The sequence below is a fragment of the Theropithecus gelada genome, chromosome 15, assembly GCF_003255815.1.
Source record: "Theropithecus gelada isolate Dixy chromosome 15, Tgel_1.0, whole genome shotgun sequence".
In the NCBI taxonomy this organism is placed as follows: Eukaryota; Metazoa; Chordata; class Mammalia; order Primates; family Cercopithecidae; genus Theropithecus; species Theropithecus gelada.
Genome location: NC_037683.1, coordinates 10,892,619 through 10,919,738, shown reverse-complemented (window position 1 = coordinate 10,919,738; position 27,120 = coordinate 10,892,619). Strand labels below are relative to the sequence as shown.

Below are 27,120 nucleotides of genomic sequence, written 5' to 3'. Positions count from 1 at the left end.
GATAGATTTGCCTTAGGATTTGTTAGTTTGGCTGAAGAAGGCCATTTGAAAGTGAGGGGCAGACTGTGAAAGTGTGCCTTAGCTTATCTGAACAGCTCAGGAAGGGCGAAGCTAAAGGGGCGAGAGTGCGCCTCGACCTTGGAACCCAGTTGCTTGGAGCTGTGGGGGTGGTCTTGGCATCCTGAAGGTCACAGTCCCCTTGCCTGGGTCCGACCCATCTCTCCTTTGGGTCTGGGAGGAAGAGTGAAGGCATGAGACTGGGTCTGAGGAGAGGCTGGAGTCATGAGGCACAGAGGCTGGTGCCCCTCTGGAAATGACTGCGGCCGCTGCATGTCTGCCAACTCTGGGGTCTTTCATCCCTCCTGAGCCCAGAGCCTGAGTTACCATCCTCACAAGAGCCAAGGTAAGTGGTAGTATCCCCATTTCGTAGATGAGGAAACTGAGGGGCAGAACGGTTACATTATTTGCCCAGGGTTAAACAACTAAAGAGAGGTAGAGCTGAGATTTCACCCCCAAATCCTTGTCCCGTGCTGCCTGGTTGTCTCCTTAGGAAAGCGGTTTTTAACGAGACTAATGGAGTGCTCAGTATTAGAAAGGAACTCGCCATTTGGCTCAGATTTCTCCTCCCTGCCTAAGGAGTGACCTTGTTCACCTCCTGAGCTTTGGTTATTTTGAATCTTTTTACTCAGGATAAAAATTAGAGAAGAAAAGGAGATTCTGCCCTGTTTGGCACATTGTAGATACCACAGAAATGTTAAGTTGAATTGCTGCATTTAAGAAATAAAAGTTCATTTTGCCTTTGCTACTAGAGACTTTTGATGTAATAACACTTGCAGTCATGTGGGCACTGGGGAGAAGTCTTAGTCTTTGATGGGTTCCTTCTGAGCAAAGCAGCGGGTCTCTCAGAGTCTGTTATGCCTGAGATGTGCGTGCTTAATATGCAAAGAGAGGATGTCACTTTTTACCTTTTGATTGTTTTAGGCAAGATTGGAATGGCTGTGGCACTAGCTTTGTGAGGAACTTTTATCTGTAGACCTGCTTGCCTTATTACTACCTCGAATGGCTGGCTGCCTTTTAAAATCACCTATTTTTGTCTTTAGCAATTAGCTGCTCTATTTTTCAGCATCACACAATACCCCCTTGCCAGCTCTCCCTCCAGGGACTGCCTCAGGGTAGGACTGTCTGTTCTGAGCAGCTTAGTTCCTGGCCTGCAGAATCAAGAGACCCACACCTTTTACTGGCTGATCCCCACGGAGAGACAGTTCAGCTGGCTGCAAATGGGGGGAGCCCCAAGTGGGATATGGAGCAGCTGGTTGGGTTTGAAGCCAGAGAGAAAGCACATCTGGAAAGGATAGACTCTCAAAGCAGATAGATCAAGAACTGGAGCAACAGGAGCATGGATGCAGCCCGCATCCTTTTCCAGAGCAGTGCTCTGAAGGTGTTTGGGGTTTGTGATCACTGGCTAATTGGGGCTGGCCTCACCAAATCACAAAAAGGACCCCCAGAATGTTTTGGAAACGTTTTTGAAAAGTTCACTTTAGGCCAGGCGCAGTGGCTCATGCCTGTAATCCCAACACTTTGGGAGTCCGAGGTGGACGGATCACGAAGTCAGGAGTTCGAAACCAGCCTCGAGACAGTGAAACCCTGTCTCTACTCAAAATACAAAAATTAGCTGGGCGTGGTGGCGGGTGCCTGTAGTCCTAGCTACTCGGGAGGCTGAGACAGGAGAATCGCTTGAATCCAGGAGGCGGAGGTTGCAGTGAGCCAAGATTGCGCCACTGCACTCCAGCCTGGGTGACAGAGCGAGATTCTGTTTCAAAAAAAAGAAAAAGAAAAGTTCACCTGGATTCTCGGGCTTCTCAGCATCCCAGAAGCACTACTTTGTTTTGCTCTCGCTTCCCCTGTTTAAATATGTCTGCTAGTGAGTGAGGTTCCTGCAAGCTTTTATTCTAGGAACTGTTCCAGTTTTTCCCTTTATCTTTGTCTTACAGTTAATCTTCAGTTGGAGAAGAAAGCCATTACTCTGGAGTGGGAGGTGCCCTCAGCGGCATGCAAGCTTTCAAATCCTGAGGGGCTGTCTTCTCGGAAGCACAGAGAATTTTGCTCATTGTGTGTGTAACTGCCAAGTGTAGGCAGGTTTCATTGGAAACCAGCTACACTAGGCTGTCATGGCAACCTGATCATCAAATGACACTGTGGCCACAGCCGCCAATGAGGTTTGAGAGCCTTAAGGGTGGGTGGGGCTTGAGCGGCTGGATGCTGGCAAAGCTCCCTCACATGTTAATATTTCTGGCTAAGTCTGAGTCATTGCAGAGGAGGGAGAGGAACTTTCTGACCTAATGCTACACTCCCAGAGGCACTGTACCTGCCCTGTTCTTATTCATGGTATTCCGGCCCTTACCTGAAGCACCTCCTTTCTTCCGGCATGTAACATAGTGGTAGAACAAGGAAAACTTTTGGTGGCATTGGCAGATTTGCTGTGAGAAGATGCTCAGGAGAGGAACTGCTACTTTATAGATTAATTGCAATCTGAATCCTAAGGGTCCTAGTGTTGCTGTCACTGTTTCCGAATACTAGTCATAGGAATGGACGTCGGAGGAGCTGAAACCGATGAGGGTCTGTGCCACACAGTCAGAATAATAAAGAGCAGTGAGGCATCGCATACAATGCGCATTGTGCCCAGATCTTGGAGTGTCAAGCAGGCCGGTGTGAAGCATCAGGGCTAAAACCCGAGGCCTGCTTTAGTTCCTCCATAATCTAGTTCTCATAGAGGCGTTCAGAAGCTGTGACACAAACACCGTTTTTGGTTGTATTTAACTAGGGCTCAACTTGCTCAAGTTACACCTTTCCCACACACCTGCCGCCTTCCAGTATGAGGTATCACCTACTGTCATTCCCAGTGTCCGGCTTACCGGCATCCTTTGGGAACTGAATACTAAAATCTGTTTTGGGTGCTGTTTGAAGTGGATATTGTAACAAGAACCCTGGGTGCAAGGCCCTGCCCTGCCATTGACAGGCTTTGGGAATTGGGCAAATCAGGTCACCTCTCCCAGGCCTGTTTGCTTAACTCGGAGATTAAGGGATGATCCCAGAGCCCCTCTAGGCCCCCACAGTCTGCAATTCCAGGAATAGAGCAGTTGTCCTGGGCACTAGCACCTAGAGATTGTCTTATTTGGGTAGAATTCTCTATTTTTATATGAAAATGGAGTCCTGAGTTACCTGTGAAACTCAGTAAGATGGATGATTTAAATAAGCAAACGCCAATTGAAGTTTATCCAATGAAGACATTCCATGGGACTCAGTCACAGCAGCAAATAAGTTAGAACCCTTTTAAAAATTAGCCAGGTACTCCAGCCTGGGTGACACAGCGCGAGACTCCGTCTCAAAAAAAAAAAAAAAAAAAAATTAGCCAGGTATGCTGGTGGGCACTTGTAGTCCCAGCTACTCGGGAGGCTGAGGCAGAAGAATCACTTGAACCCAGGAGGTGGAGGTTGTAGTGAGCCACGATCACACCACTGCACTCCAGCCTGGGTGACAGAGCAAGACTCCATCTTAGGAAAGAAAAAAGAAGAACACAGGTTTCACTTTTATTTAGTATCATTTTCAAATCTTTTCTCAGATTTCTTTTGTTAGATACATTATAAAACTCAATGGTACAGTAATATGTGCCATAATCATTTTTAAAATATACTTTATTAGAAAATGAAATCTTCAATTGAATTTATTCGTCAAAATATTTGCTTTTTTTGTATTAGAATCACTGCAGTCATCACTAAAATGAGATACTCAACAGATCTGTGTAATTTAGTTTCAGAAGCAAACAATAATTTAACAAAGGAAGACCAGCATTTTTTTTGTAATAGGGCAACATCTCATTTTATAAAATAGAATGAGCATTCCTAAAGACCAGCATTTTAAGGTTCAGCTCTTTTGTTTATAAATGTGAACCTCCTTTAAAATAAAATAATAGAGGCTAGGCGCAGTGGCTCATACTTGTAATCCTAGCACTTTGGGAGGCCGAGGCAGGCAGATCACTTGAGGCCAGGAGTTGGAGACCAGCCTGGCCAACATGGTAAAACCCAGTCTCTACTAAAAATACAAAAATTAGGCTGGGCGCGGTGGCTCAAGCCTGTAATCCCAGCACTTTGGGAGGCCGAGATGGGCGGATCACGAGGTCGGGAGATCGAGACCATCCAGGCTAACACTGTGAAACCCCGTCTCTACTAAAAAATACAAAAAACTAGCTGGGCGAGGTGGCGGGTGCCTGTAGTCCCAGCTACTCGGGAGGCTGAGGCAGGAGAATTGCGGGAACCCAGGAGGCGGAGCTTGCAGTGAGCTGAGATCCGGCCACTGCACTCCAGCCTGGGCGACAGAGCGAGACTCCGTCTCAAAAAAAAAATCAGGCAGGTGTGGTGGTGAGTGCCTGTAATCCCAACTACTTGGGAGGCTGAGGCACAAGAATCGCTTGAACCTGGGAGGCAGAGGTTGCAGTAAGCCAAGATCATGTCACCACACTCCATCCTGAGTGACAGAGTGAGAGTCTGTCTCAAAAATAATAATAATAATAATGATACATTATCTTGTTTATTGGAGTATAATGCCCTGACAACTCTATTTGCAGATGCTCAGAAAAATAGGCCTTCATCAAGTATGGTTATGAGTTTGTTTATTGGGGTGTTAGAGGCCCCCTGAGCTAATTCACTCATTGGAAGCTATTCATGAAGCACCTTATTTGATCAAGGCAAAAGGTTAGTTCCAGACAAGGAGGTTCAAGGGTTTGAAACAAGAGCCTTCTACCTTCAAGGACCCTGGTGGTAGAGATAAGATACGTGTTAAAATAGCCCAAGGCAGAACATTCTGGATTGGGCAGCTTAAGAGACAGCTGAGTGTCATGGATTTAGTGGCAGCTGAGCAGGAATCTGCCTGGATAATCCAGTGTGACCTCATAGGATCCGTCGCTAGGGTAGCCCAAGACCTGTTCTCACAGACTCGTTATCAGATCTCCATTAGAAGGGCCCAAATGTCATATCACTTGTCATGATCTCTGCTTCATAATGTTGTGTGTTAGTATCAACATCTTGTAATACCCTCTTTACAAGTTAACAACAAGCTTTTTAGTGCATTAAGAAGTCCTTTTACTTCTGTGATCCCCAAGTAATAACTATCCATTTTTATCCATCCCGGTAGTGGGAAGATGTAGTCTATATTAGGAAGTGGCGCGCTGTAGAAGGAACAAGGGTGAGACTGAGCCTGTTCTCATCTTGGTGACGTGGTCTCTTCCTCCGCAGCACGAATCTGGGGGGAAGGAATGAGTGGAGAATTCAGGCCGACCTGCGGAGAATCGTCCTGCGCCGAAAGAGTCGTTCTCGAGCTGTGTTGCCCAGTGACGTTCCCGTGGTGGCAGAAATGCCCAGTGACCACGTGTGGCTATCCTGGGGAACTGAGTTTGTAATTTCATTTCATTTTAATGAATTTACTTTTTTGTTTGAGACACAGTTTCACTCTGTCGCCCAGGCCGGAGTGCAGTGGCACAATCCTGGCGCAGTGCAACCTCTGCCTCCTGGGTTCAGGCAATTCTCGTGCCTCAGCCTCCCCAGTAGCTGGGATTACAGGCGTGCGCCACCACGCCTGGCTATGACTTTACATTTAAAAAGCTTCTGTGTTGAACAGCAAAGTTCTGGCTGTGACTAAGACTGGGCTCCTACGTGTTCTGAGTGGACGTGGGCATTGAAGACTGTGGATCTCGTGTGAGGCCTCGGCTGACCCCAGATTGATGCTTCTGGGGGGTCCTTTGGCATGGTGTCCTCTTCCCAACCCCATCGTGTCAGCTCCTGGGCACTCTGGGGCCCCTAGGTGAAGGCTGGTGCTCACACTGCAGAATGGCCTGGAAGAGGTTTCAATGCAATGTGGGCTGTGGAGGGCTGCAGGTCCCTGGAGCAGGAGCCAGCTAGAACTGTGCCTGGAGCCATGTGTGGCCAGGGCAGCTCCCCTGCGGGATACACAGGCCCATGGTGGGGTCCACTTTCCAGGGTGACTGGGCACCTGGCTCTCAGCCACCCCTCAGCTTCCTGTCCTCATAGCTGAACTGGGCCCGTTTTCTGTGGCAATCAGCTCTGTCTCCATCTACTGATTTTTCAGTTGGGAATGATTTACTAAAAGGAGAAAACTGTTGTGTTGTGTGACACGTGTGTTGTGTGACACGTGTGACAGGCCATAAGCTGTTTGTTCATTTGGAGGGGTTGGCAGCCAGAGCCAGAGGGTGAAGGTTCGTTTGGGCTCTGTACCTGGTACCCAGGCAGGCAGAACGCGCCACCCGGCCTCTTCTCCAAGAGTTAACTGCAGGGAGGGAGCGGTGACGTCAACCCTCATCTTTGTGCCTCTCACTTGAGCAACCCGATGCCACCTTCTCCCCCGGGCTCTGTGTTCATTGGCTGTTGGCAGGACTTGCCGTGGGAGGGTTTTTTTCTTTTTTTCAATTAAGTAAAAGGGCAGGGCTTAAGCAGCCAATGACAGCTGAGGCCGGGCTTGTCTTATGCAAGTTTCCCTGGGACCGGCAGCATTTAGGGAACTTGCTCCCAGTGGTGAGGGCAGTGGAGCACCCAGCAGGCTGCCAACATGCTCTGTCTGTGCCTGTACGTGCCGGTCATCGGGGAGGCCCAGACCGAGTTCCAGTACTTCGAGTCCAAGGGGCTCCCTGCCGAGCTGAAGTCCATCTTCAAGCTCAGCGTCTTCATCCCCTCCCAGGAGTTCTCCACCTACCGCCAGTGGAAGCAGGTCTGTGGGGTGACCATGCGGAAGGGAGAGGCGCGTTCAAGTAGTATCTGTTGAGTGAATGGCTGAGCATGCATGAACCATCCCCCACCGAGAGGAAAAAATGTCTGAAATGTAGAGTTTTTTCCCATTGTCATGTGGCTATGGCCGGCACGTGTACGTCACAGTAGTGACTGGTTTTCACGTGACTTCCCGGGAAGGCTGGAATTCTAGCGAAGGCTGTTGTGAGAAATGGACTTCCAGAAAGGAAATTCCTTTTGCTGGAATGAAGCGGGTGTTCCTGAGAAGTACAGAGCCAGAAAGGGGTCTGGGGGGCCAGGCCATAGTGCAAGGGAGGAGAAGGCAGGGAGGCCCAGGAGTGGAGGGTGCTGGTGGGGGAGCTGCCCATCCCTGGTGTGGGGGTGAGGGAGCCTCCCACCTTCTCGACCCTTAGACATCCCTGTGGAGCAGGGCCTGTGTCCGCCCTGAAGGTGGGGAAGCGGAACTGCAGAGTCTGGAGGCCCCTTGCCTCCTCGGCTTCTCTGTTAATCAGTTTCCCTGCTACCCCCAGTGCCCACTGTGCACCGAGGGGGATTTGCAGATCCAAGGAAGGAGACAGAAGGAGACTCAGGCCCCGTGAGGCAGAAGCAAGCACTTTGAGAATGCGTTGAAGCCAGCTGCGGTGAGCACACCCTCTGCTCTGGGTGTCTGTGCGACAGCACCCACCCCAGGGAGGCATGTGGCTCACCCTGGCAGCAGTGCAGGTGGCTGGGTCCCAGAGGGCTCCATGCCTGATGTTCACCTGCTGCCTAAATGGCTTGTCCACTCTATTTCCATTCCTGTTAGAGATCTGGAGCAGTCACTGTATAGGTGATTTATGTCACTCTTGGCTGAGAGCACAGATGTCCACAGGAAGTTAAATGTAACCTCAGATAGAAGATAAAATATGTACCAGCATCTGTCCCACATTCCAGCCACACCCCTCGCATTAGCCTTTTGAGCACGCCAGGTCATGGGGTATCTGTCATGGGGTATCTGTTCAGGCCTCCCTGCCCCTGGCACCCTTGGCAGCTGAGGAATCACAAGGCACCATCAGTAATGTGTCTAAGAAAGAGGCGCGGTGGTGATCCTTTGAGGATGTGAGCTAGCCAGTGGGCCATCCAGTTCCAGACTCCAGCTGGCTGTCCGTTGATTTCTCCCAGTGAGAAAGCTGGGGGACACAGGAAGACTATACCATCTTCCTTGGGAGAGTCTCGGTTGCAGTTTTGGGTTCTGGATTCAGGGCGTTGCTGAGTTGGGGTGACTCACTTTCATCCCCCATGTTCTGGAGGTTAGCCTTGAGGGTGGTGGCAGGATCTGCAGGGAGGCGGCTTGGGAGGACCACGGCCCGACTTGCATCCCGCCCACCACTTCCCTAGCTGTCTGGCCTTGTGTAAATGTTTAGCCTCTCGGAACTCCTGTTTCCTTCTCTGTAAAATGGGGGAAATAACATTTCCTACCTCCTAGAGCTGTTTGCGAGGGGTTAGTGGGTTGCTAAAAGTAAAGCATTTAGCATGCCCTGTGGCCCGCGCTAGGTGCTGGGGAAATGTGCGCTCTCATGGCACAGTCCCAGTTGCTGGGCATCCACAACCATTAACAACTGCTGAACAAAGCCCACCTCCTGGGAGGTAGGGGTGGAGGGATTACTTTTGGAACCTCATTGCCAAGGAACAGTCTCTCAAAGCCTTCTTGGGACACTAAAGTGCTTTTCAGTGACTGACTGACAGAGCCAGGGCGGCTCTATCACCTGGCTTCCCTGAGAGCAGGGACTGGCAGTACCATCATACACATGCCCTTGGCTCCTTATACTTCCCCGGCCTCGGGTGCTGTGGCAGAGTCTGGCTCTGCCCCCGATTTTCACCCTGCCCACCAAATTATTCTTGGACCAATGCCAGTTTTAGGAGGGAAACAGCGAGCTGCAGAATTCCTGTCGGAAAAAACTCCATGGCCATCCCCACGTCTCACCAGGGAGCATGTGTGGTTGAAGCCTGGGTCCAGGGACCCAGGGATGGCACTGCAGCAGAGCCACACTGCTCACCCTGGCTGTGCGGCATGTGGGTCTTCAGACTGACAAAGTGCCCAGCTGTCCCTGTTGGCCTCTGTCCAGAGGGCTCTTCCTGGGCTGCTCGTTTCCTCTCTGCTTGGGAGGGAGACAAGATTGGCACTTGCCTGGGTTCTGGCCAGCACTTGGGGCTCTAGGTGGTGGCTCTGGCATGTGAGTCAATTGCCATAGTGGCTCTGGGAGTAGAGCAGAAGCATCTTGGGTCCTTGGGGCCAGCTCTGCTCACGGATTAGTGCAGTCCTTGCCTGGGAACGGGGCCCCACAAGGGACAAGGAAAGGCTGGTCCAGGAGCCAAAAGACAAAACCTTAACTTTTCTTTTCTAGAAAATTGTACAAGCTGGAGATAAGGACCTTGATGGGCAGCTAGACTTTGAAGAATTTGTCCATTATCTCCAAGATCATGAGAAGAAACTGAGGCTGGTGTTTAAGAGTTTGGACAAAAAGAATGATGGTAAGTGTCGCCTTCAGAGCTGCAGCCGGTCCAGCCTCGGGCCTCCCTGTGCGCCTGGCTCCTGCTCACGGCCTCTTTTCTTGTAGGACGCATCGACGCACAGGAGATCATGCAGTCCCTGCGGGACTTGGGAGTCAAGATATCTGAACAGCAGGCAGAAAAAATTCTCAAGAGGTGAGTGCTCAGCCAGCCTCTGTGTTTGGTTTAAGTGTGATGAAAGGAAGGCTCTGAGACTAAGCCTGCGATGCCATTCCCTATGCTGACCCTGTTTCTCTGAACTTGGCCTTCTCGTGGTTTGAAAGGATGAATAAGTAGGCCGGGCACAGTGGCTCACGCCTGTAATCCCAGCACTTTGGGAGGCCGAGGCGGGCAGATCACAAGGTCAGGAGATCGAGATCATCCTGGCTAACACGGTGAAACCCCGTCTCTACTAAAAATACAAAAAAATTAGCAGGACGTGGAGGCGGGCACCTGCAGTCCCAGCTACTCAGGAGGCTGAGGCAGGAGAATGGCGTGAACCCGGGAGGCGGAGCTTGCAGTGAGCCGAGATGGCGCCACCGCACTCCAGCCTGGGTGACTCTGTCTCAAAAAAAAAGAAAAAGAAAAGAAAGGATGAATAAGTAACCCCTGCGGGAGGCCAGCCCCTCCCCAGCGTTGCAGGCCAGCTTTCATGTGAAGAATCACAGATCACCTGGAATGTTGCCCATCGGCCAGCGGCCCATGAAGGGAAAACTAATTTGGGGGTGGTTCAAGTAGGTAAAAGGCCAGCAAAGAGCACCTGTGTGTGGTGGGGGCAGGGCAGGGGGCTCACACTGCAGCCTCGATCCCGGGTGAATTTCTTCCCCATGCTAGTAACTTGCGCTTAACAATTTAGTCAGAGGCCGGGCGCGGTGGCTCAAGCCTGTAATCCCAGCACTTTGGGAGGCCGAGGCGGGTGGATCACGAGGTCAGGAGATCGAGACTATCCTGGCTAACATGGTGAAACCCCGTCTCTACTAAAAATACAAAAAACTAGCCGGGCGAGGTGGCGGGCGCCTGTAGTCCCAGCTACTCGGGAGGCTGAGGCGGGAGAATGGCGTGAACCCGGGAGGCGGAGCTTGCAGTGAGCCGAGATCGCGCCACTGCACTCCAGCCTGGGAGACACAGCGAGACTCCGTCTCAAAAAAAAAAAACAAAACAATTTAGTCAGAGGCGCTGCCCCACAAGATAGCTCCCTGGTGAGGGGTGGCTGCCAGGAAATCTCACGGAACAGCCCTGGGAGTTGCCGTCTGTCCTGGCTGGACCTTCCCAAAACCCTGTGGACCAAACGCTGGCTGGTCCTCGGGGACAGCAGCCCCGGGCTCAGCTGCTGTGGGGCTCGTCTCGTGCCGTGCTGTGCCCCCGTCTCTGGGTGTGTGCTTGCTTCACTAACATGGCTCCGAGCACTTATGCGTGTTGTTTCTCCTCTCTCCTCCGCATCCTTTGTCTGTCTGTCAGAATACGAACGGGCCATTTCTGGGGCCCTGTCACCTAGTAAGTATCCGTGTCGCTCGTGACTGCCTCCCTTGCCTTCCATGCCTGATCAGAACGGGGTTCTTGTGGGCCATTATATTGCCATTGTTGTGCTGAGTGGGGTGTGCAACCCCCTGCTCTTTCACCTGGGGGCAGAGGCGCCTCGTGTGGTTTCTGGGCATCCGAGGTGCCTGCCCTCGGCTCGCTGGGAGGGGGGGGGACGCAGCTGGCGGATGGGCAGGTGGGCAGCCTCGCCTCTGTCTCGCAGCATGGATAAAAACGGCACGATGACTATCGACTGGAACGAGTGGAGAGACTACCACCTCCTGCACCCCGTGGAAAACATCCCCGAGATCATCCTCTACTGGAAGCATTCCACGGTGAGCCCCACACACCCGGGGCCCTCACCTGCTCCCAGGGCCTGGCCCCGAGTCACCCAGTTGTCCCCATCCCAGAGTGCAGCTAGGGCTTTCCAGCCGCCGCCTCCTCCACAGGAGACTGTCCCCTCTTCTGCCAGGTGAGGAGCACCTCTGGCCTCCCCTCCTGGAGCGGATGGTCCAGGGGGACAGGACTGCACAGCAGGACTCAGAGAGGGAGAGTAGAGCTGTCCGCATGTTCCCCCTGTTCTGGCCACTGGCCGCCTGAACAGCCCCATTGTTCACACACACGGGGGTCGTCTTCCAGGAACACCCCCCGTCCCCACGTGCTCCTGCTCATGGGCCACTTCAGATACCCTTCCCATGATGCTGCCTGTTCTGCCAAAGCTGGTATGACCCTTCCCCCTGGTGGGAGGGGGCCGAGGCAGAAGCTACTCTACAGAGAGCACCTAGGCAGAGCTGTGAGGTGTCCCCACGGGCACACACTTGCTGCCCTTTCACCGCTGCCCCCTGTGGTTTCATGTTCGGAAATGTGAGTCTGTATTGGTCTCTGGCCCTGAGCCCCTCACGCTTGGCATGTCCCTCTCTGAGTCCTGGTGTGCAGTCCTGTCCCCCTGGACAGTCCCCTCCAGGAGGAGAGGCCAGAGGGGCTCCTCACCTGCCTCTCACAGTGCCAGACCAGGGCTTGTTGGGTGAAATTAAGTGGACACCTCCAGGGGTGGGAGCAGCTGGCCCAGAGCTCTGGCCTTTAGCCCTGGGATCAGAGCAGAGGTGGCTCTAATCAGCCCGGATGCCACCCGGAGAGAGGTTACGCAGGCAGCGAGCCTTCGTGTTTGCTGAGGCCTTGCATAATGTTCTGCCAGCGTGATCTGGTTACACATGAGGTTTCAGACGGCTCTTACCCCAGCTTGATCCCTTCAGTGCAGCCAGCCTGGCGATCTCACACAGGCCTGTGAGCTGTTCTTAAGGAGCTCCCTGGAAGCTTTGCAAAGGGCCGGTGAATGGTTTTGTACCTGGCACCTTCCGGCTGTGTTCAGCTGAGGTTCTCTCCAGGCCCCCAGCTGGGGTGAGAACTCTGCTACCTTCAGAGTGAAGGGGAAGGCCCCAGTCCACTTCCCACCCAGGATCGTTGGCCTTCTCCCTGTCCTGTGGTCCCTGGCCTGGAGCCATCCTGGAGGGTAGAAGGCGACAGGTGCCAGCAGCCTTGCCCCGAGGGTCCTGAGTCAGGCTTATGCCATCTTGCCTCACAGATCTTTGATGTGGGTGAGAATCTGACGGTCCCCGATGAGTTCACAGTGGAGGAGAGGCAGACGGGGATGTGGTGGAGACACCTGGTGGCAGGAGGTGGGGCAGGGGCCGTATCCAGAACCTGCACGGCCCCCCTGGACAGGCTCAAGGTGCTCATGCAGGTATGTAGGGAGAAGGCCCCAGAGCCCTGGAGGGGCCAGTTTCCACTTGGGGGATGCTGCTTGGCTAGTTTTCCCTTTCTCTGGCTGGTGCCTGCTTTGGGCCCAGACTTTTCTAACCCAATAAATTAGACTGGAATTATTGCTCAGACAGGGGGTACCAAAATGTCACTCTAGGTGACATTTTGTGCAGAGCGGATCTAATTTTATCTGAGGCATCACATTACAGGGGCATAATGTGGACAGGTGAAGCTACCGAGACTGGGGTGAGGCAGGAACCAATTTCTGTAAGCACGTCTTGTGTACGTTACCCCACAGTGGGGTCAGCAGAGCCTCACCTGACCCAGATGCCAGTGGGAAGCCACACCATTACCTTGGCCAGGTACGCAAATCCATGTCCACACAGCAGAGATAAGCTGGGCTGATGTCAAGGCAGAATTGTGAAACCCACACAACACTGGTGGACTTTGATGTCTGAATGGTGACTGGCCACCACCTATCCCCTTGCTCGTACCTAGTACTTCTTGTGCCAGGAGCCCAGCTTGGACGAGCTGCCTCCTTTCCCTCCCCCGCCTGCCTTGCTGGGCCTCCCTGTGTCGCACAGAGACAAAGGAAGCAGGTGGTTCAGGGCAGAGCGCCTTGGGCTTGGACTCTGCCCGGGGCACCACCACAGCGGCCTCCCTTCCTCTTGTGGCCTTGAGCAAACCCCTTTCCCTCCCAGGACTTCCCCTCCTCTGTGAAAACAGGGGCTTGAACAACTGCCTCATCCTTTTGTTTTTTTAGCAGAATTGTCAGGAATGTTGTAGAGATTGAAAGCAGGCCTTGGGTGAAATCAAATGCCTGGGATGTGCCTTTAAACCAGCATGGGTGGGGCAGCAGGAGAGAGGTTGGCTGTGGTTTGATCATTGTTTTAATATGTTTTAAGTTTTTTTTATAATGAAAAATTCGATTTTTAAAAATTATTATTATTGTTATTTTTTTTTTGAGACAGTCTCGCTCGGTTGCCCAGGCTAGAGTGCAGTGGTGTGATCTCGGCTCACTGCAGCCTCCCCCACTGGGTTCAAGCAATTCTACCACCTCAGCCTCCCTAGTATCTGGGATTACACCCACACGCTACCACCCCTGGCTAATTTTTGTATTTTTAGTAGAGATGAGGTTTCTCCATGTTGGCCAGGCTGGTCTGGAACTCCTCACATCATGTGATCCGCCCACCTCAGCCTCCCAAAGTTCTGGGATTACAGGTGTAAGCCACCAAGCCCAACCCTTTTTTTTTCCCCCCCTCTAAGATAGAGTCTCACTCTGTCACCCAGGCTGGAGTACAGGGACACGATCTCGGCTCACTGCAACCTCCACCTCCTGGGTTCAAGCAGTTCTCCGTGCCTTAGCCTCCCAAGTAGCTGGGATTACAGGTGCCTGCCACCACGCCTGGCTAACTTTTGTATTTTTAGTAGAGACGGGCTTTCACCATGTTGGCCAGACTGGTCTCGAACTCCTGACCTCAAATGATCCACCTGCTTCGGCCTCCCAAAGAGCTGGGATTACAGGCATGAGCCACCGCACCCGACCTTGATTTTTTTTTTTAAGTCATCTTTATGGAGATGTTCAGGACAAGGCTGGCAACCAATAGATACCCAGTACAATGGAGCTGAACCTCACTGAGCCGTGTTGGGTTACTTTGGCCTTGTGATTCCAAGCTCATCTTCAAAACTCACAGAAGAAAGAGCCTTCGCTTTGGCCACAGCCAGTTGGCCAGCAGAGGCTCTTGGCTGGGTGAGGCAGCCTATGGCCCCCCCGGGTCCGTCTAACTGCTTGGTCCTCCCTCCCAGGTCCATGCCTCGCGCAGCAACAACATGGGCATCGTTGGCGGCTTCACTCAGATGATTCGAGAAGGAGGGGCCAGGTCACTCTGGCGGGGCAATGGCATCAATGTCCTCAAAATTGCCCCCGAATCAGCCATCAAATTCATGGCCTATGAGCAGGTGAGGACCCAGCTCCTCAGGGAGGGTCACCAGCCAGTGGCTATTCACTGTCTGGACTTGCTGGCTTTCCCTGGACTGAGCTCCCTGACACTTGGAGCCAGCCATGGTACCCCAGGGACAGCAGGGCGAGGTGGGAGGCCCGGGCTCGCCACCAGTTCCTTACATTTCTGGGCAGCATAAAATGTGCCAGGGACTCCAGGGCTCAGCTGAGACTGCCTGGCTCCAGGAGGAAGGGAGGGGCAGCAGCGGGTGCCTCAACCTCTGGGTATATCGGGTGGTTTGTTTGCTCCTGGTTCTAGATCAAGCGCCTTGTTGGTAGTGACCAGGAGACTCTGAGGATTCACGAGAGGCTTGTGGCAGGGTCCTTGGCAGGGGCGATCGCCCAGAGCAGCATCTACCCAATGGAGGTGAGGGACCACCTGGGTCGTGGGCCGGGCAGTGGGCACGGGACTGGGGAGAGGTGCAGGCTGTGCTCACGCTTCCCGCCGCTCCTGTTGTGCAGGTCCTGAAGACCCGGATGGCACTGCGGAAAACAGGCCAGTACTCAGGAATGCTGGACTGTGCCAGGAGGATCCTGGCCAGAGAGGGGGTGGCCGCCTTCTACAAAGGCTATGTCCCCAACATGCTGGGCATCATCCCCTATGCCGGCATCGACCTCGCAGTCTATGAGGTGAGGCCCAAGAGGGCTCAGGCCCCGGCCCAAGCCGGACAGGTTTAGAAACCCCCTCCCAGCACACCTCCGCCTGCTCTCTCTCTCCTTGACGGACGCATGCCTAGTGCAGGAAACTGCATCAAAGACGAGTCTCCTTCCGGCTCCTGTGTTTATTGCAAGCTTTCCTTCATCCTGCCTGCCTCTGGCAGCCCCTGTGAGCCCTGCATCCAGGCTCTGTGTCCCCAGGGGCTCAGCAGGCAGATCCCCAGAGCAGGGTGGCCCCTAGGGGCTTGCAGGCCCCAGCACAGTCCAGACAGACCCCAGAAGTCAGCCCTTCTGTGTGGGGTAGGCGGTGTTCCCTCTACCTTGTCCTGGAATTCCCAGTGACAGCAGAAACAGGACAGCCAGGCTAGGAGTCCAGCCAGGCCCTGGGCCCGGCAGTTGGGTTCCAGTGGCCTGAGGACCCAGTAACAGCCCCCTGTTTCTTGCTGCCTCGCTAGCCCTTCCTGGGGCTTATCCCATGCTCCCTTCCCCTTCTAGACGCTCAAGAATGCCTGGCTGCAGCGCTATGCAGTGAACAGTGCGGACCCCGGTGTGTTTGTGCTCCTGGCCTGTGGCACCATGTCCAGTACCTGTGGCCAGCTGGCCAGCTACCCCCTGGCCCTAGTTAGGACCCGAATGCAGGCACAAGGTAAGGCTGGCCCTGGGCAGTCCCCTGGGAGTTCGGAGGGTGCAGAGAGAAGCATCTGACTGGTGGCCTCCCTCCTGCAGCCTCCATTGAGGGCGCTCCGGAGGTGACCATGAGCAGCCTCTTCAAACAGATCCTGCGGACCGAGGGGGCCTTCGGGCTGTACAGGGGGCTGGCCCCCAACTTCATGAAGGTCATCCCAGCCGTGAGCATCAGCTACGTGGTCTACGAGAACCTGAAGATCACCCTGGGCGTGCAGTCGCGGTGACGGGGGGAGGGCGGCCCCGCTGTGGACTCGCTGATCCTGGGCCGCAGCCCGGGGTATGCAGCCATCTCATTCTGTGAATGTGCCAACACTAAGCTGACTCGAGCCAAGCTGTGAAAACCCTAGATGCACCCCAGGGAGGGTGGGGAGAGCTGGCAGGCCCAGGGCTTGTCCTGCTGACCCCAGCAGACCCTCCTGTTGATTCCAGGGAAGACCACAGGCATTCCTTAGGGTCCAGGGTCAGCAGGCTCCAGGCTCACATGTGTAGGAACAGGACATTTTCTGCAGTGCCTGCCAATAGCGAGCTTGGAGGCCGGCTTAGTTCTTCCATTTCAGCTGCTGGGCACGGCCCCTGCCCTCTGGCCTGCCGTGCATCTCCCTGTGCCCTCTGCTTCCTGCCTCTCAGCTGATGTAATAAGGTGGGAGGAGGGCTACAGCCCACATCCCACCCCCTCATCCAACCCCGTAGTCCATGGTGAAAGGTGAGGTCACGTGGCCTCCCAGGCCTGACTTCCCAACCGAAAGCATCGACGCCAACTTGGCTGTGCAAGGAAGAGGAAAGGGTCTGGCCTTGGCGCTCGCTGGCATCTGAGCCCTGCTGATGGCTGGGACTCCTGGGCATGCATGGGAGTGCATGGGGCTCGGGCTGCCTGGCCTGGCTGCACAGAAGGCAAGTGCTGGGGCTTATGGTGCTCTGAGCCGGCCCAGGCCCCGTCAGGATGGGCACCACCTCAGAACCAAACTCACTGTCCCCACTGTGGCACGAGGGCAGTGGAGCGCCGTGTTTGAGGGCGAAGGGCAGAGCATTGGCGTGTTCTGGCAAGGGAAGGAAAAGGTGTTGGAGGCCTTAATTATGCATTGTTGGGAAAAGGGTTTTGTCCAGAAAGACCAGCCAGACAAATGAGCGACTTCTGTGCTTCCAGAGGAAGACGAGGGAGCAGGGAGCTGGGCTGACTGCTCAGAGTCTGTTCTGACGCCCTGGGGGTTCCTGTCCAACCCCAGCGGGGGCGCAGCGGGACCAGCCTCACATTCCACTCGTGTCACTGCTTGGAACCTATTTATTTTGTATTTATTTGAACAGAGTTATGTCCTAACTATTTTTATAGATTTGTTTAATGAATAGCTTGTCATTTTCAAGTTCATTTTTTATTCATATTTATGTTCATGGTTGACTGTACCTTTCCAAGCCCACCCAGTGGGGTGGGAAGAGAAGAAGAAGGGGGACCTTGGGCCACCGCAATCACGTCTGTCCAGAGAAATTCCTTATGGGACTGAAGGCAGAAAAGCGGCCAGAAGGCAGCAGCCCTGGGTCCTTTCCTTTGGCAGGTTGGGGAAGGGCTTTCCCTAAGCCTTAGGATTTCAGGGTTTGACTAGGGGCCTGGAGAGAGGGGGAGGAACCTCAATAACCTTGAAGGTGGAATCCAGTTATTTCCTGCACTGCGAGGGTGTCTTCATTTCACACTTTCTGAATGTCAAGGCAGTGAGGTGCCTCTCACTGTGAATCTGTGGTGGGCGGGGGCTGGAGGAGAGGGTGGGGGGCTGGCTCCCTCCCTCCCAGCCTTCTGCCGCCCTTGCTCAACAATGCTGGCCAACTGGCGACGTCACGGTTGCACTTCCATTCCACCAGAATGACCTGATGAGGAAATCTTCAATCTTCAGTCGGATGCAAAGATCAATGCAAAAATTATTGTTATATATGAACATATATAGTTATAACTGGAATCGTCAAAAAGCAAAGTAAGAAAGAAATGGAAGTTGGAAGTTGTCATTTAAAGCAGCCTTCTAATAAAGTTGTTTCAAAGCTGATGACAGAGCCAGTATTTTTCTGACACCCCGGACCCTGTGTGGTCCAGGGTTGTTGACATGTTAGAAAATGAGCGCAAACGCTTCCCCCCTGGAGCCTGGGTGGCGCCCCCTTTCGGCTTCTTAGAGGCACTCCCTCTTTAGTGGGTGTTTGTTCGATTTGGGGTGCTCTGACAAAGTCACCAGTGCCCTGAGTTGCTGTAGGGTTGTTCCTCAGCCTGTCTCAGGCGGGGGGGTGTCTGTCCCTCCGCCAGAAGTGCCGTCTTCAGAGACACCAAGGACATCGCTGGGCTTCTCTCCCCTCCCCCCAGCTGCCCCTCCCAGCCTCACCCCGCTCCTGCCTCCCCACACCCTCTCAGTAACCTCATCTCACTGAGGATTACCTTCAATATCTATATTTAGATGACCCTCCTTTTATACTTGAACCAATTCCAGCTTCATCAGTACAACTGTGAAATCCATATCCACTTAAACAGCACATCCAGTTCAGCGAGTCAGAAGCCAAACCCTTCATTTTCCTCCCAAAATCTGCTGCTCCATTTTCCTCATGCCAGCAAATGGCAACTCCTTTCTTCTATGAACTTAAGCCAAACACCTTGTAGTCAACCTGACTCTGTACTTCCCTCTGGTTCCAGGGCAGTCCAGCAAATACCGTCAGCCTCACCCACAAAATAGATCTGCTCTCTGGCCACTTCTCCCAACCTCCACCCCTGCCACCGGTCACAGGCAGTGTCATGTCTCACCTGGACGATTGCAAGACCTAAACTTCCCCCTGCTTCCCTTCACTCTCCACCCCAAGCCCGAGGGGCCCTTCAAAAACCTAAGTGGATAACCAGGCATGGTGACAGGTGCCTATAATCCCAGCTACTCCGGAGGCTGAGGCAGGAGAATGGCTTGAACCTAGGAGGCAGAGGTTGTGGTGAGCTGAGATCACGCCACTGCACTCCAGCCTGGGTGACAGAGTAAGACTCTGTCTCAAAAAAAGAAAACCTTAGTTGTTCATGTCACTCAAATCCTCCAATGAATAGAGAAGCTGGCCGGGCACGGTGGTTCACGCCTGTAATCCCAGCACTTTGGGAGACCAAGGTGGGTGCATCACCTGAGGTCGGGAGTTCAAGACCAGCCTGGCCAACGTGGCAAAACCCCATCTCTACTAAAAATACAAAAATTAGCCAGGTGTGGTGGTATTCACTTGTAATCCCAGCTACTTGGGAGTCTGAGGCAGGAGAATCGCTTGAACCTGGGAGGCAGAGGTTGTAGTGAGCCAAGATCACGCCACTGAACCTGGGTGACAGCGAGACTCTATCTCAAAAATCATAAAAAAAAAAAAAAAAAACGAAAAAGACAAGCCACAGGCTAGGAGAAAATCTTTGCAGTACATGTAATCTAACAGAGGATCTGTATCCAGCATGTATTAAGTGTCTTAACGCAAAAAGAAGAGGACAAGCCAGTTAACAACTGGCATTTCCAAAAGCAAGATGACTTAATGGCCAATAAACATGAAAAAGAGCTTAACTCCATTACTTGTCAGGGACAAGCAAAACATTGAATGAGGCCCAGAGCAGTGGCTCACACCTGTAATCCCAGCACTTCAGGAGGGTGAGGCTGGAGATCACTTGAGGCCAGGCGTTCAAGACCAGACTATGCAATACAGCAAGGCCCCATCTCTATCAAAACAGTTAAAAGCATTTAATAAGATACCAGTGCGTACACACTAGAAGGACTAGAACTAAAGATGTCAGCACTGTAGTTTGATGAGAATCTGGGAGCAGCCACACTCCTCAGACTCTGCTAGCACAAGGTAAAATGCCAATCATTTTGGAGAATTCAGCCTGGCCATACCTGAATTTTTTAAAAAGGGAAGCAAAAACCCTCTAGTATTTCCTTTCTCACCAGAAGACAAAAGTCCCCATGTGGCCTTCAAGCCCTGCGTCACCAGCCTACCCCCTGGTCAGAGGTGGATTTGCCAGAAAGCAGTAAAGAAATTTGGATCACCTTAGAAATAGAGAAGCGAGGCCAGGCACGGTGGCTCATGCCTGTAATCCCAGCACTTTCGGAGGCTGAGGCGGGTGGATAGCCTGAGGTCAGGAGTTCAAGACCAGCATGGCCAACATGGCGAAACCCTGTCTCTACTTAAAAAAAAAAAAAAAAAAAATTAGCTGGGCGTGGTGGTGCACACCTGTAATCCCAGCTACTCGGGAGGCTGAGGCAGGAGGATCATCAAAGCCGGGAGGCGGAGGTTGCAGTGAGCTGAGATCGCACCATTGCCCTCCAGCCTGGGAAACAAGAGTGGAAAAAAAAAAAAAAGAAATAGAGAAGGGGCCAGGTGTCATTCTCCATCCATCTTCTCTTTCTCCCCTGCACTGTTAGCCAGGATGGTCTCGATCTCCTGACCTCGTGATCCGCCCATCTCGGCCTCCCAAAGTGCTGGGATTACAGGCTTGAGCCACCGCGCCCGGCCTCCCCTGCACTTTTCAAGTCATTACACTACTTATTTTCATTGCCGGGTTTCATCTGTTCCCTCGCCCATGAACGTGAACTCCTTGAGGGTGGAGGTGTGTGTTGGCTTTGTTCACTGCTGCTCCCAGCACCTGGAGCCTGAACAGTGTTCAGTGAATGCTTAACATCCAAGTGTTTCTTGGTGTTGTCGACAGAATTATGCCCCCGCCACAAGATGTCCGTGTCCTAATCCCTGGAAGCTGTGAATCCCATTACGTGGCCGGGGGAATGAAGGAGGCAGATGGAATGAAGGTTGCTAATCAGCCGACCTTCAAACAGGGAGATGGATTATCCTGGGTCACCGGGGGGCCAGTGTGATCACAAGGGTCCTCCAGTGTGGAGGAGGAGGCAGGAGAGAGAACAGAGAGATGGCATGAGAAGGACTCAGGTCTCTGCTGCTGTCTTGAAGGTAGGGGAAGGGGCCACGAGCCAAGGAACGCAGGCAGCCTCTAGAAGCTGGAAAGGCACAGACTGGATCCTCCCCCTCCTCCCCTGGAGCCTCCAGAAGGAACACGGCCCTGCAGACACCTTGATTTTAGCCCCATGAGGCCCATTTCAGACTCCTCTGACCTCTAGTGAGATTATAAACCAGCATTATTTAAGCCACTTCCCACCTACTGGGCCCCTGGTGGAGATAAAATCCCCTTAGTCAGGGTTTACAACCAGAGTCCTGGACAGGGGAGGGCACGGTGGGAGCAGGGGGCACATCTCAAAGTCTGACTAGAGGCACGGTGCTCCTACAGACCCACCTGAGTCCGGCTGGCATGGTAGCTCCAGGGGAGCCCTGGGGCCGGGGTGGTGCAGGTGGCTGGCAGATCCCTCCTCGTCCTCCAGGAAGCCCAAGCTCTGTGGGGCCCCCTCAGTCACTCAGGTCTTTGGGGACAGAGTCACAGGTTCCTGTCCTCCGCGAGGGGCCCAAGAGCCTGGAGCTGTGCCACCCCGGTCCAGGCAACAAGGGGTCAAGGCAAGGAAACAGCAGTGGGGCACGTGGTGGGTCAGGGCAGCTGCAGAGCGGCTTCCCATAAACAGACTGGGACAGTGGGTGTCCCTGTTCCACAGCATCCAAGCTGAGTGACCTTGGGCAAGTCACGCCCCCTCTCTGAGCCTGTGTGCTTGTCCATTGGATGAGAGCAAGACGAGCCAGGCAGTGCTGTTGGAACGTTGACTTGAAACGAGGCAGGAAATGGGATGCAGCCGGGCCTAACGGCTTCATCTCCCAGCTGCCCTAATTCCTCCGGCATTCAGTCAGTAATCCCGCCTTAATCCTCTCGGGCCTGGGATCTCAGGCACCTGCGAGGAAATCCAGAACCAATTGAGCCGTGTGGTCCGGTGGGTCCTCCTCGCGGGGGCACTGCCCACGCAGGACTTTACTTAGCAATCAGCAGGTGTAGGAGGTGTCACTGCCGCCAGGTCCCCATTTCACAGACAAGGAAACTAAGGTTTAGGAGGGGAGGGGACTTGCCCAGGACCTAGGATGCAGCGGACCCCAACTGGCAGGCGGCACGTAGGGGAGTGAAGCTGGGGTGGGCTCTGCTGGGGCTGCCCACCAGGAACTGGGGGGAAGGCAGAGAGCTGCTGCCCACACCAGACCCTGCAAGCTGGACTCATGCCACAACCCACCCGCGGGACCTTCACCAAGTTAGACGTGCCCAAGGGACGGGCACTCTTTGCCTCACCTCAGAAGGGTGGCACCTGGTCCCTGGCTGCCTCCTCGCAGCCAGGAGGCCACAGAGAGCCTGGGAAACATGGGGCAGGCCTGCGCTTGAATCCTGGGTCCCGGTGGTGTGATCTCGGGCAAGTCTTCTGCCTCTGTGAGCCTCAGTTTCCTCACTAGCAAGACAGGCACGACGCCTTCTGACAGCTCGCGGGGGAAGCGAGTGTTCTCGTTCACATAAAGGGTCAATGTGAAACAGATTCAAACCAGCTCTGTTGACACGGAAGCCCTGTTCTCACCTGGGGCTCGCGCTGTGCCGCCCTAGTCCAGATTTCACCGGTCTGAGTGCGTTGGAAAGTAGGGGAAGGGTGGGAACAGGTGGGGCGGGTGTGCTGGGCCCAGCTGCCCAGGTGTGGACCTTGCTCCCTACAGCAGCAGCAGCAGCAGGCCGCATGGCCTGGGCTGGCCAGGAGGGGGCAGCAGGGAGGGCATGCTATGATAGAACCTCCATCCTGCAGATGGGTAAACTGAGGCCAGGGAGGGCCCCAGGCCTGCCCCAGTTCCCCAAAGGGCAAGATAAACCTAGGTCTCCTACTCTCAGCTCCTCCGAACACAGGGGCTGGCCAGGGAACAGCCGCAGGACATGGCTCTCTTGGTCATTTGCTATCACCCACCAGCACAGCCCCGTGGCCCAGGAGAAGCCGTTATCTCCCATGGCAGCTGTTGAGGCTGATGATTGATGGAGCGGGCCCCACCCATGCTAGACAGTACGGGGCACCCTTAACTGAACCGAAGAGCCCAGCCTCCCACCCCATCTTACAGATGAGGACACTGGCACGGACTGGAAACCCTGGGACTTCCCAGGTCACCACATGCCCCATCGCTGTTGCTCTTCCCTGACTACACCTGGCTTAAATCTAGGTATTAGTGTCCTGGGGCAGCTGTGACCAATAACCACACACTTGGTGACTTCAAACACCACAAATGGCTGGGAGCCATGGCCCACTCCTGTAATCCCAGCACTTTGGGAGGCTAAGGCAGGCAGATCGCTTGAACCCAGGAGTTGGAGACCAGCTTGGGCAACATAGTAAGACCCCATCTCTACAAAAAATACAAAAGTTAGCCGGTGTGGTGGCACACACCTGTGGGCCTAGCTACTTGGGAGGCTGAGGCCGGAGGATCACTTGAGCCCATGAGTTGGAGACCAGCCTGGGCAACATAGTGAGACTCTATATCTTCAAAACATTAAAAAAAATTCTCCAGGCACGGTGGCACGTGCCCATAGTCCCAGTTAATCAGGAGGCTGAGGTGGGTGGATCACTTGAACCTAGGAGTTCAAGGCTGCAGTGAGCCATGATCCTACCCCTGTACTCCAGCCTGGACAACAGAGCAAGACCCTGTCTCAAAAAAAAAAAAAAAAAAATGAACAGACACACAAAAGCAAACCAGCACCTTCCCCATGAGCTCACTCTCCCCAGGGAGGAGGGAGCTTGCTGTTCTCAGGACTCTTTCCATTCTTACTTCCTGGAGTCCTTGACCTTGAGCTCTTGGAGCCAGTGGGGAACACAGCAGAGCGTGTGTTCTGAGAACAGACAGCAGACCCTACCAGCTTCACAAAAACACCCCTCTGTGTATCATCATCCACAACACCTTCCCAGCCCTGGCGTTACCCGCCCGTGGAAGTTTACGGATGCCATTTCCCAGTTGGGATGGGGCTTGCCCAAGGGCACAGTGGGCAGTGGCCAGGTCCTGAACTCAGGTCTTCTGAAGCCATCAAGACCACAGGGAGCTGTGAATGGTGGCTCACACCTGTAATCCTAGCACTTTGGGAGGCCACGGAGGAAGGATTGCTTGAGGCCAGGAAGTTAAGACCAACCTGGCCAACATAACAAGAATCTGTCTCTACTTTTTATCACTTATTTGTTTAGAGATGAAGTATCCCTCTGTCGCCCAGGTTGGAGTACAGTGGCACAATCTCGGCTCACTGCAGCCTCCATCTCCCAGATTCAAGCGATTCTCCTGCCTCAGTCTCCCGAGTAGCTGGGATTACAGGCATTCAACACCACACCCGGCTAATTTTTGTATTTTTAGTAGACACAGGGTTTCGCCATGTTGGCTAGGCTGCTCTCAAACTCCTGACCTCAAGTGATCCACCCGCCTCAGCCTCCCAAAGTGCTGGGATTACAGGCATGAGCCACCGCTCCTGGCCTCTATTTATTTATTTATTTATTTATTATTATTATTTTTTTGAGATGGAGTCTTGCTCTGTTGCCCAGACTGGAGTGCAGTGGTGCAATCTTGGCTCACTGCAACCTCCCTGGCCTCTATTTTTTTTTTCTTGGCTTCTGTTTTTTAAACAAAGAGAGAAAAACAGACCACAGAGGCCATGCCGTGACCTGAGGATGGCACTAATGGGGCATGGAATCCTGCCTTGGAGCCCATTCCTAAGAAGAGGCATTTCTTCTTCTTTCTCCTTCTCCTTCTTCTTCCTTCTTCTTTTTTTTTTTTTTTTTTTTTTTTTTGACAGGGTCTCACTTTGTTTCTCAGGCTGGAGTACAGTGGGGCAGTCATACCTCACTGCAGCCTCAATCTCCTGGGCTCAGGTGACCCTCCCACCTCAGCCTCCTGAAGTGCCGGGCTTACAGGGATGAGCCACTGTCCCCATCCTCAAGAGGCATGTTTCTTCCTAGCCACTCATCTTCGGACCGTTACAGCTAAGCCCATTTTTATACAGATGGGCAGAGTCGCTGGGTAATGAGGGTGCCGAGATTCATTCCTGGAATTGGCCGCGAGGTGGCAGCAGCAGGCCTTGTTTCCATCTCCTACGCGGCTTGGCGGGCTCTGGCGCCCTCTGGTGGCTATGGGGAAAAACGCCAAGAGGTGTGACGGAGAAACATTGGGGAAACTGAGGCAGAGTCGTCACCTCTAGGGAGAGAGATACTCGCGGGGAGAAGTTGGGCCTAAGTGGTGTCCCGCGGTGGCCTCAGGCTGACTGGCCATTCTCCAGCCTGTCAGGTCTGGTTAGCACAGTCCTGGGCCCTTTCATCAAGGTGAGCACTTCGGGGAGGAGGATGTAGGCTCCTCCCCAACTGCAGCAGCCCCGGGGAAAGAGCCCTGGTCCAGGACTCAGGCCCCTGTTCCCAGCGCGGTTTAGCTGCCAACCAGATCTCCTTCTGTAAGAGGGGAAGCAGAAGGAAACTTTATTCCTGAGTGTGTGCAGCCAGGAAAAGGGGCAATGCCTGGTGGCTGGGGCCGGATCTACATCTGGGGCCTCCTAAGTAAGACCAGGACCTCGAGGGGAGGCTGAAGGGAGGAGCCACAGCCCGCAGTCACTGGGCTGAGCAGGAGGAACATTCAAAAGGTCTGGGGGCACACGGTGGGGTCCTCAGCAGTGAGATCCTCCCCCGGCCTCCGTGTCATGGACAGAAGGTGGACGCCTTGTTACAAGCTGGCCACATCAGATGCTCTCTTTCGGGACTTTGGGGCTGAGAAAGAGAGAGGTGAGTCTGTCTCCGTGTGCAGCTGGAAAGGTGTCAGGTAACCCCGGGCGGGGTCTGAGGATGGCAGGAAAAGCCTGTGTGTGAAGGGAAGGGAAGGGAAGTGAGAGTGGGGAGCAGGGATGGAGGGATGCTGGGATGGATGGAGGGTACAGGGATACAGGAATGGAGGGATGGAAAAATAGACGGATGCAGGAATGGAGGGATGAAGAGGTGCAGGGATACTGCGGTGGAGGGATGCAGAGAACGGAGGCATGGAGGGATGTGAGATGGAGGAATGCAGGGATCGAGGGATGGAGGACGTAAGGGTACAGGGATGGGGGATGGAGGGGTGCAGGGATGGAGGATGGAGGGGTACAGCAAAGGGTGTGGAGATGGAGAAATGGAGGGGTGCAGGGATAGAGGGATGCAGGGATGGAAGGATGGAGGGGTTCAGGGATGGAGGGGTGTAGGGATGGAGGGGTGTAGGGATGGAGGGGTGCAGGGATGGAGGGATGGAAGAGTGCAGGGATGGAGGGGTGCAGGGATAGAGGGAGGGTCCTCCCTCAGTGCCCCATGGTGTTCCTGGCCTAGTTCCTGCCCTGCTGAGGGAGACACCCTGGGTCCCTGGAGCAAAGGCCCCTCAGGACTTTAGGCCTGGCCAATGACGTGGAAATGCTCTTCTGGACACAGTGGTGGCTCTGGGTACCCTGACACCTGCTGGCCTCTCAGAGGCGGCTGCTGTGACTAAGGCCACAGATGGGCACAGCCTCAGACCTGGCTGCCTCCTCTCCCCTGCAGCCCAAGTACCTGGAGTTAACACTCACAGAGAGCACACAGTGGGGGCTGGCTGATGGACTGTGGTGCAGCCAGGTGGCAGGGCACTATGCAGCCATGAGAACAAGCCAGTGTGACACACATTGACAGGGAGACGCCCAGGATGGGGACAAGAACAGAGCCGGTGGCAGACCAGCCCCGTGGGAAAAACCGAGATCACCAGCCGCACAGCCACCTGCTTCCAAATGTCACACTGGCTGCCTCGAGCGCTCACTTCTACCTTACTCAAATGTTCGCTTTTACAGGAAACTTGAGTTATTTTGTTTTTAAAATACTAATAAAGAAAACAAAACTTAAAAAGCTTCCTGGCTGGGCATGGGGGCTCACGCCTGTAATCCCAGCACTTTGGGAGGCTGAGGTGGGCAGTTCCCTTGAGCCCTAGAGTGCAAGGCCAGCCTGGGTAACACGGCAAAACCCAGGATCTACAAAATATAAAAAATTAGCTGGGCATGGCCGGGCGCGGTGGCTCACACCTGTAATCCCAGCACTTTGGGAGGCCGAGGTGGGCGGATCACAAGGTCAGGAGATCGAGACCACGGTGAAACCCCGTCTCTACTAAAAATACAAAAAATTAGCCAGGCGCGGTGGCGGGCGCCTGTAGTCCCAGCTACTCAGGAGGCTGAGGCAGGAGAACGGCATGAACCCGGGAGGCGGAGCTTGCAATGAGCCGAGATCCGGCCACTGCACTCCA

At 53.9% G+C, this 27,120-nt stretch overlaps 1 protein-coding gene across 5 annotated transcripts in view; it reads left to right on the top strand.

The window, feature by feature from the left end:
- Positions 1 to 17,966, top strand: part of SLC25A25 (solute carrier family 25 member 25) — a 48,561-nt gene extending 30,595 nt beyond the window's left edge. For 2 of the 5 annotated variants that reach the window (XM_025360145.1, XM_025360148.1), the window contains exons 2-11: positions 9,176 to 9,302; positions 9,389 to 9,476; positions 10,779 to 10,814; positions 11,062 to 11,173; positions 12,421 to 12,579; positions 14,403 to 14,555; positions 14,855 to 14,962; positions 15,058 to 15,225; positions 15,748 to 15,898; positions 15,979 to 17,966. In XM_025360145.1, the coding sequence (XP_025215930.1) occupies positions 9,176 to 9,302; positions 9,389 to 9,476; positions 10,779 to 10,814; positions 11,062 to 11,173; positions 12,421 to 12,579; positions 14,403 to 14,555; positions 14,855 to 14,962; positions 15,058 to 15,225; positions 15,748 to 15,898; positions 15,979 to 16,163 (1,287 nt within the window). In that variant the 3' untranslated portion in view covers positions 16,164 to 17,966. Of the gene's footprint in view, positions 1 to 6,350; positions 6,775 to 9,175; positions 9,303 to 9,388; positions 9,477 to 10,778; positions 10,815 to 11,061; positions 11,174 to 12,420; positions 12,580 to 14,402; positions 14,556 to 14,854; positions 14,963 to 15,057; positions 15,226 to 15,747; positions 15,899 to 15,978 lie in introns of those variants that run through there. The other 3 variants (XM_025360146.1, XM_025360149.1, XM_025360150.1) reach the window with 2 other exon arrangements.
- The last annotated feature ends 9,154 nt before the right edge of the window (positions 17,967 to 27,120 follow it).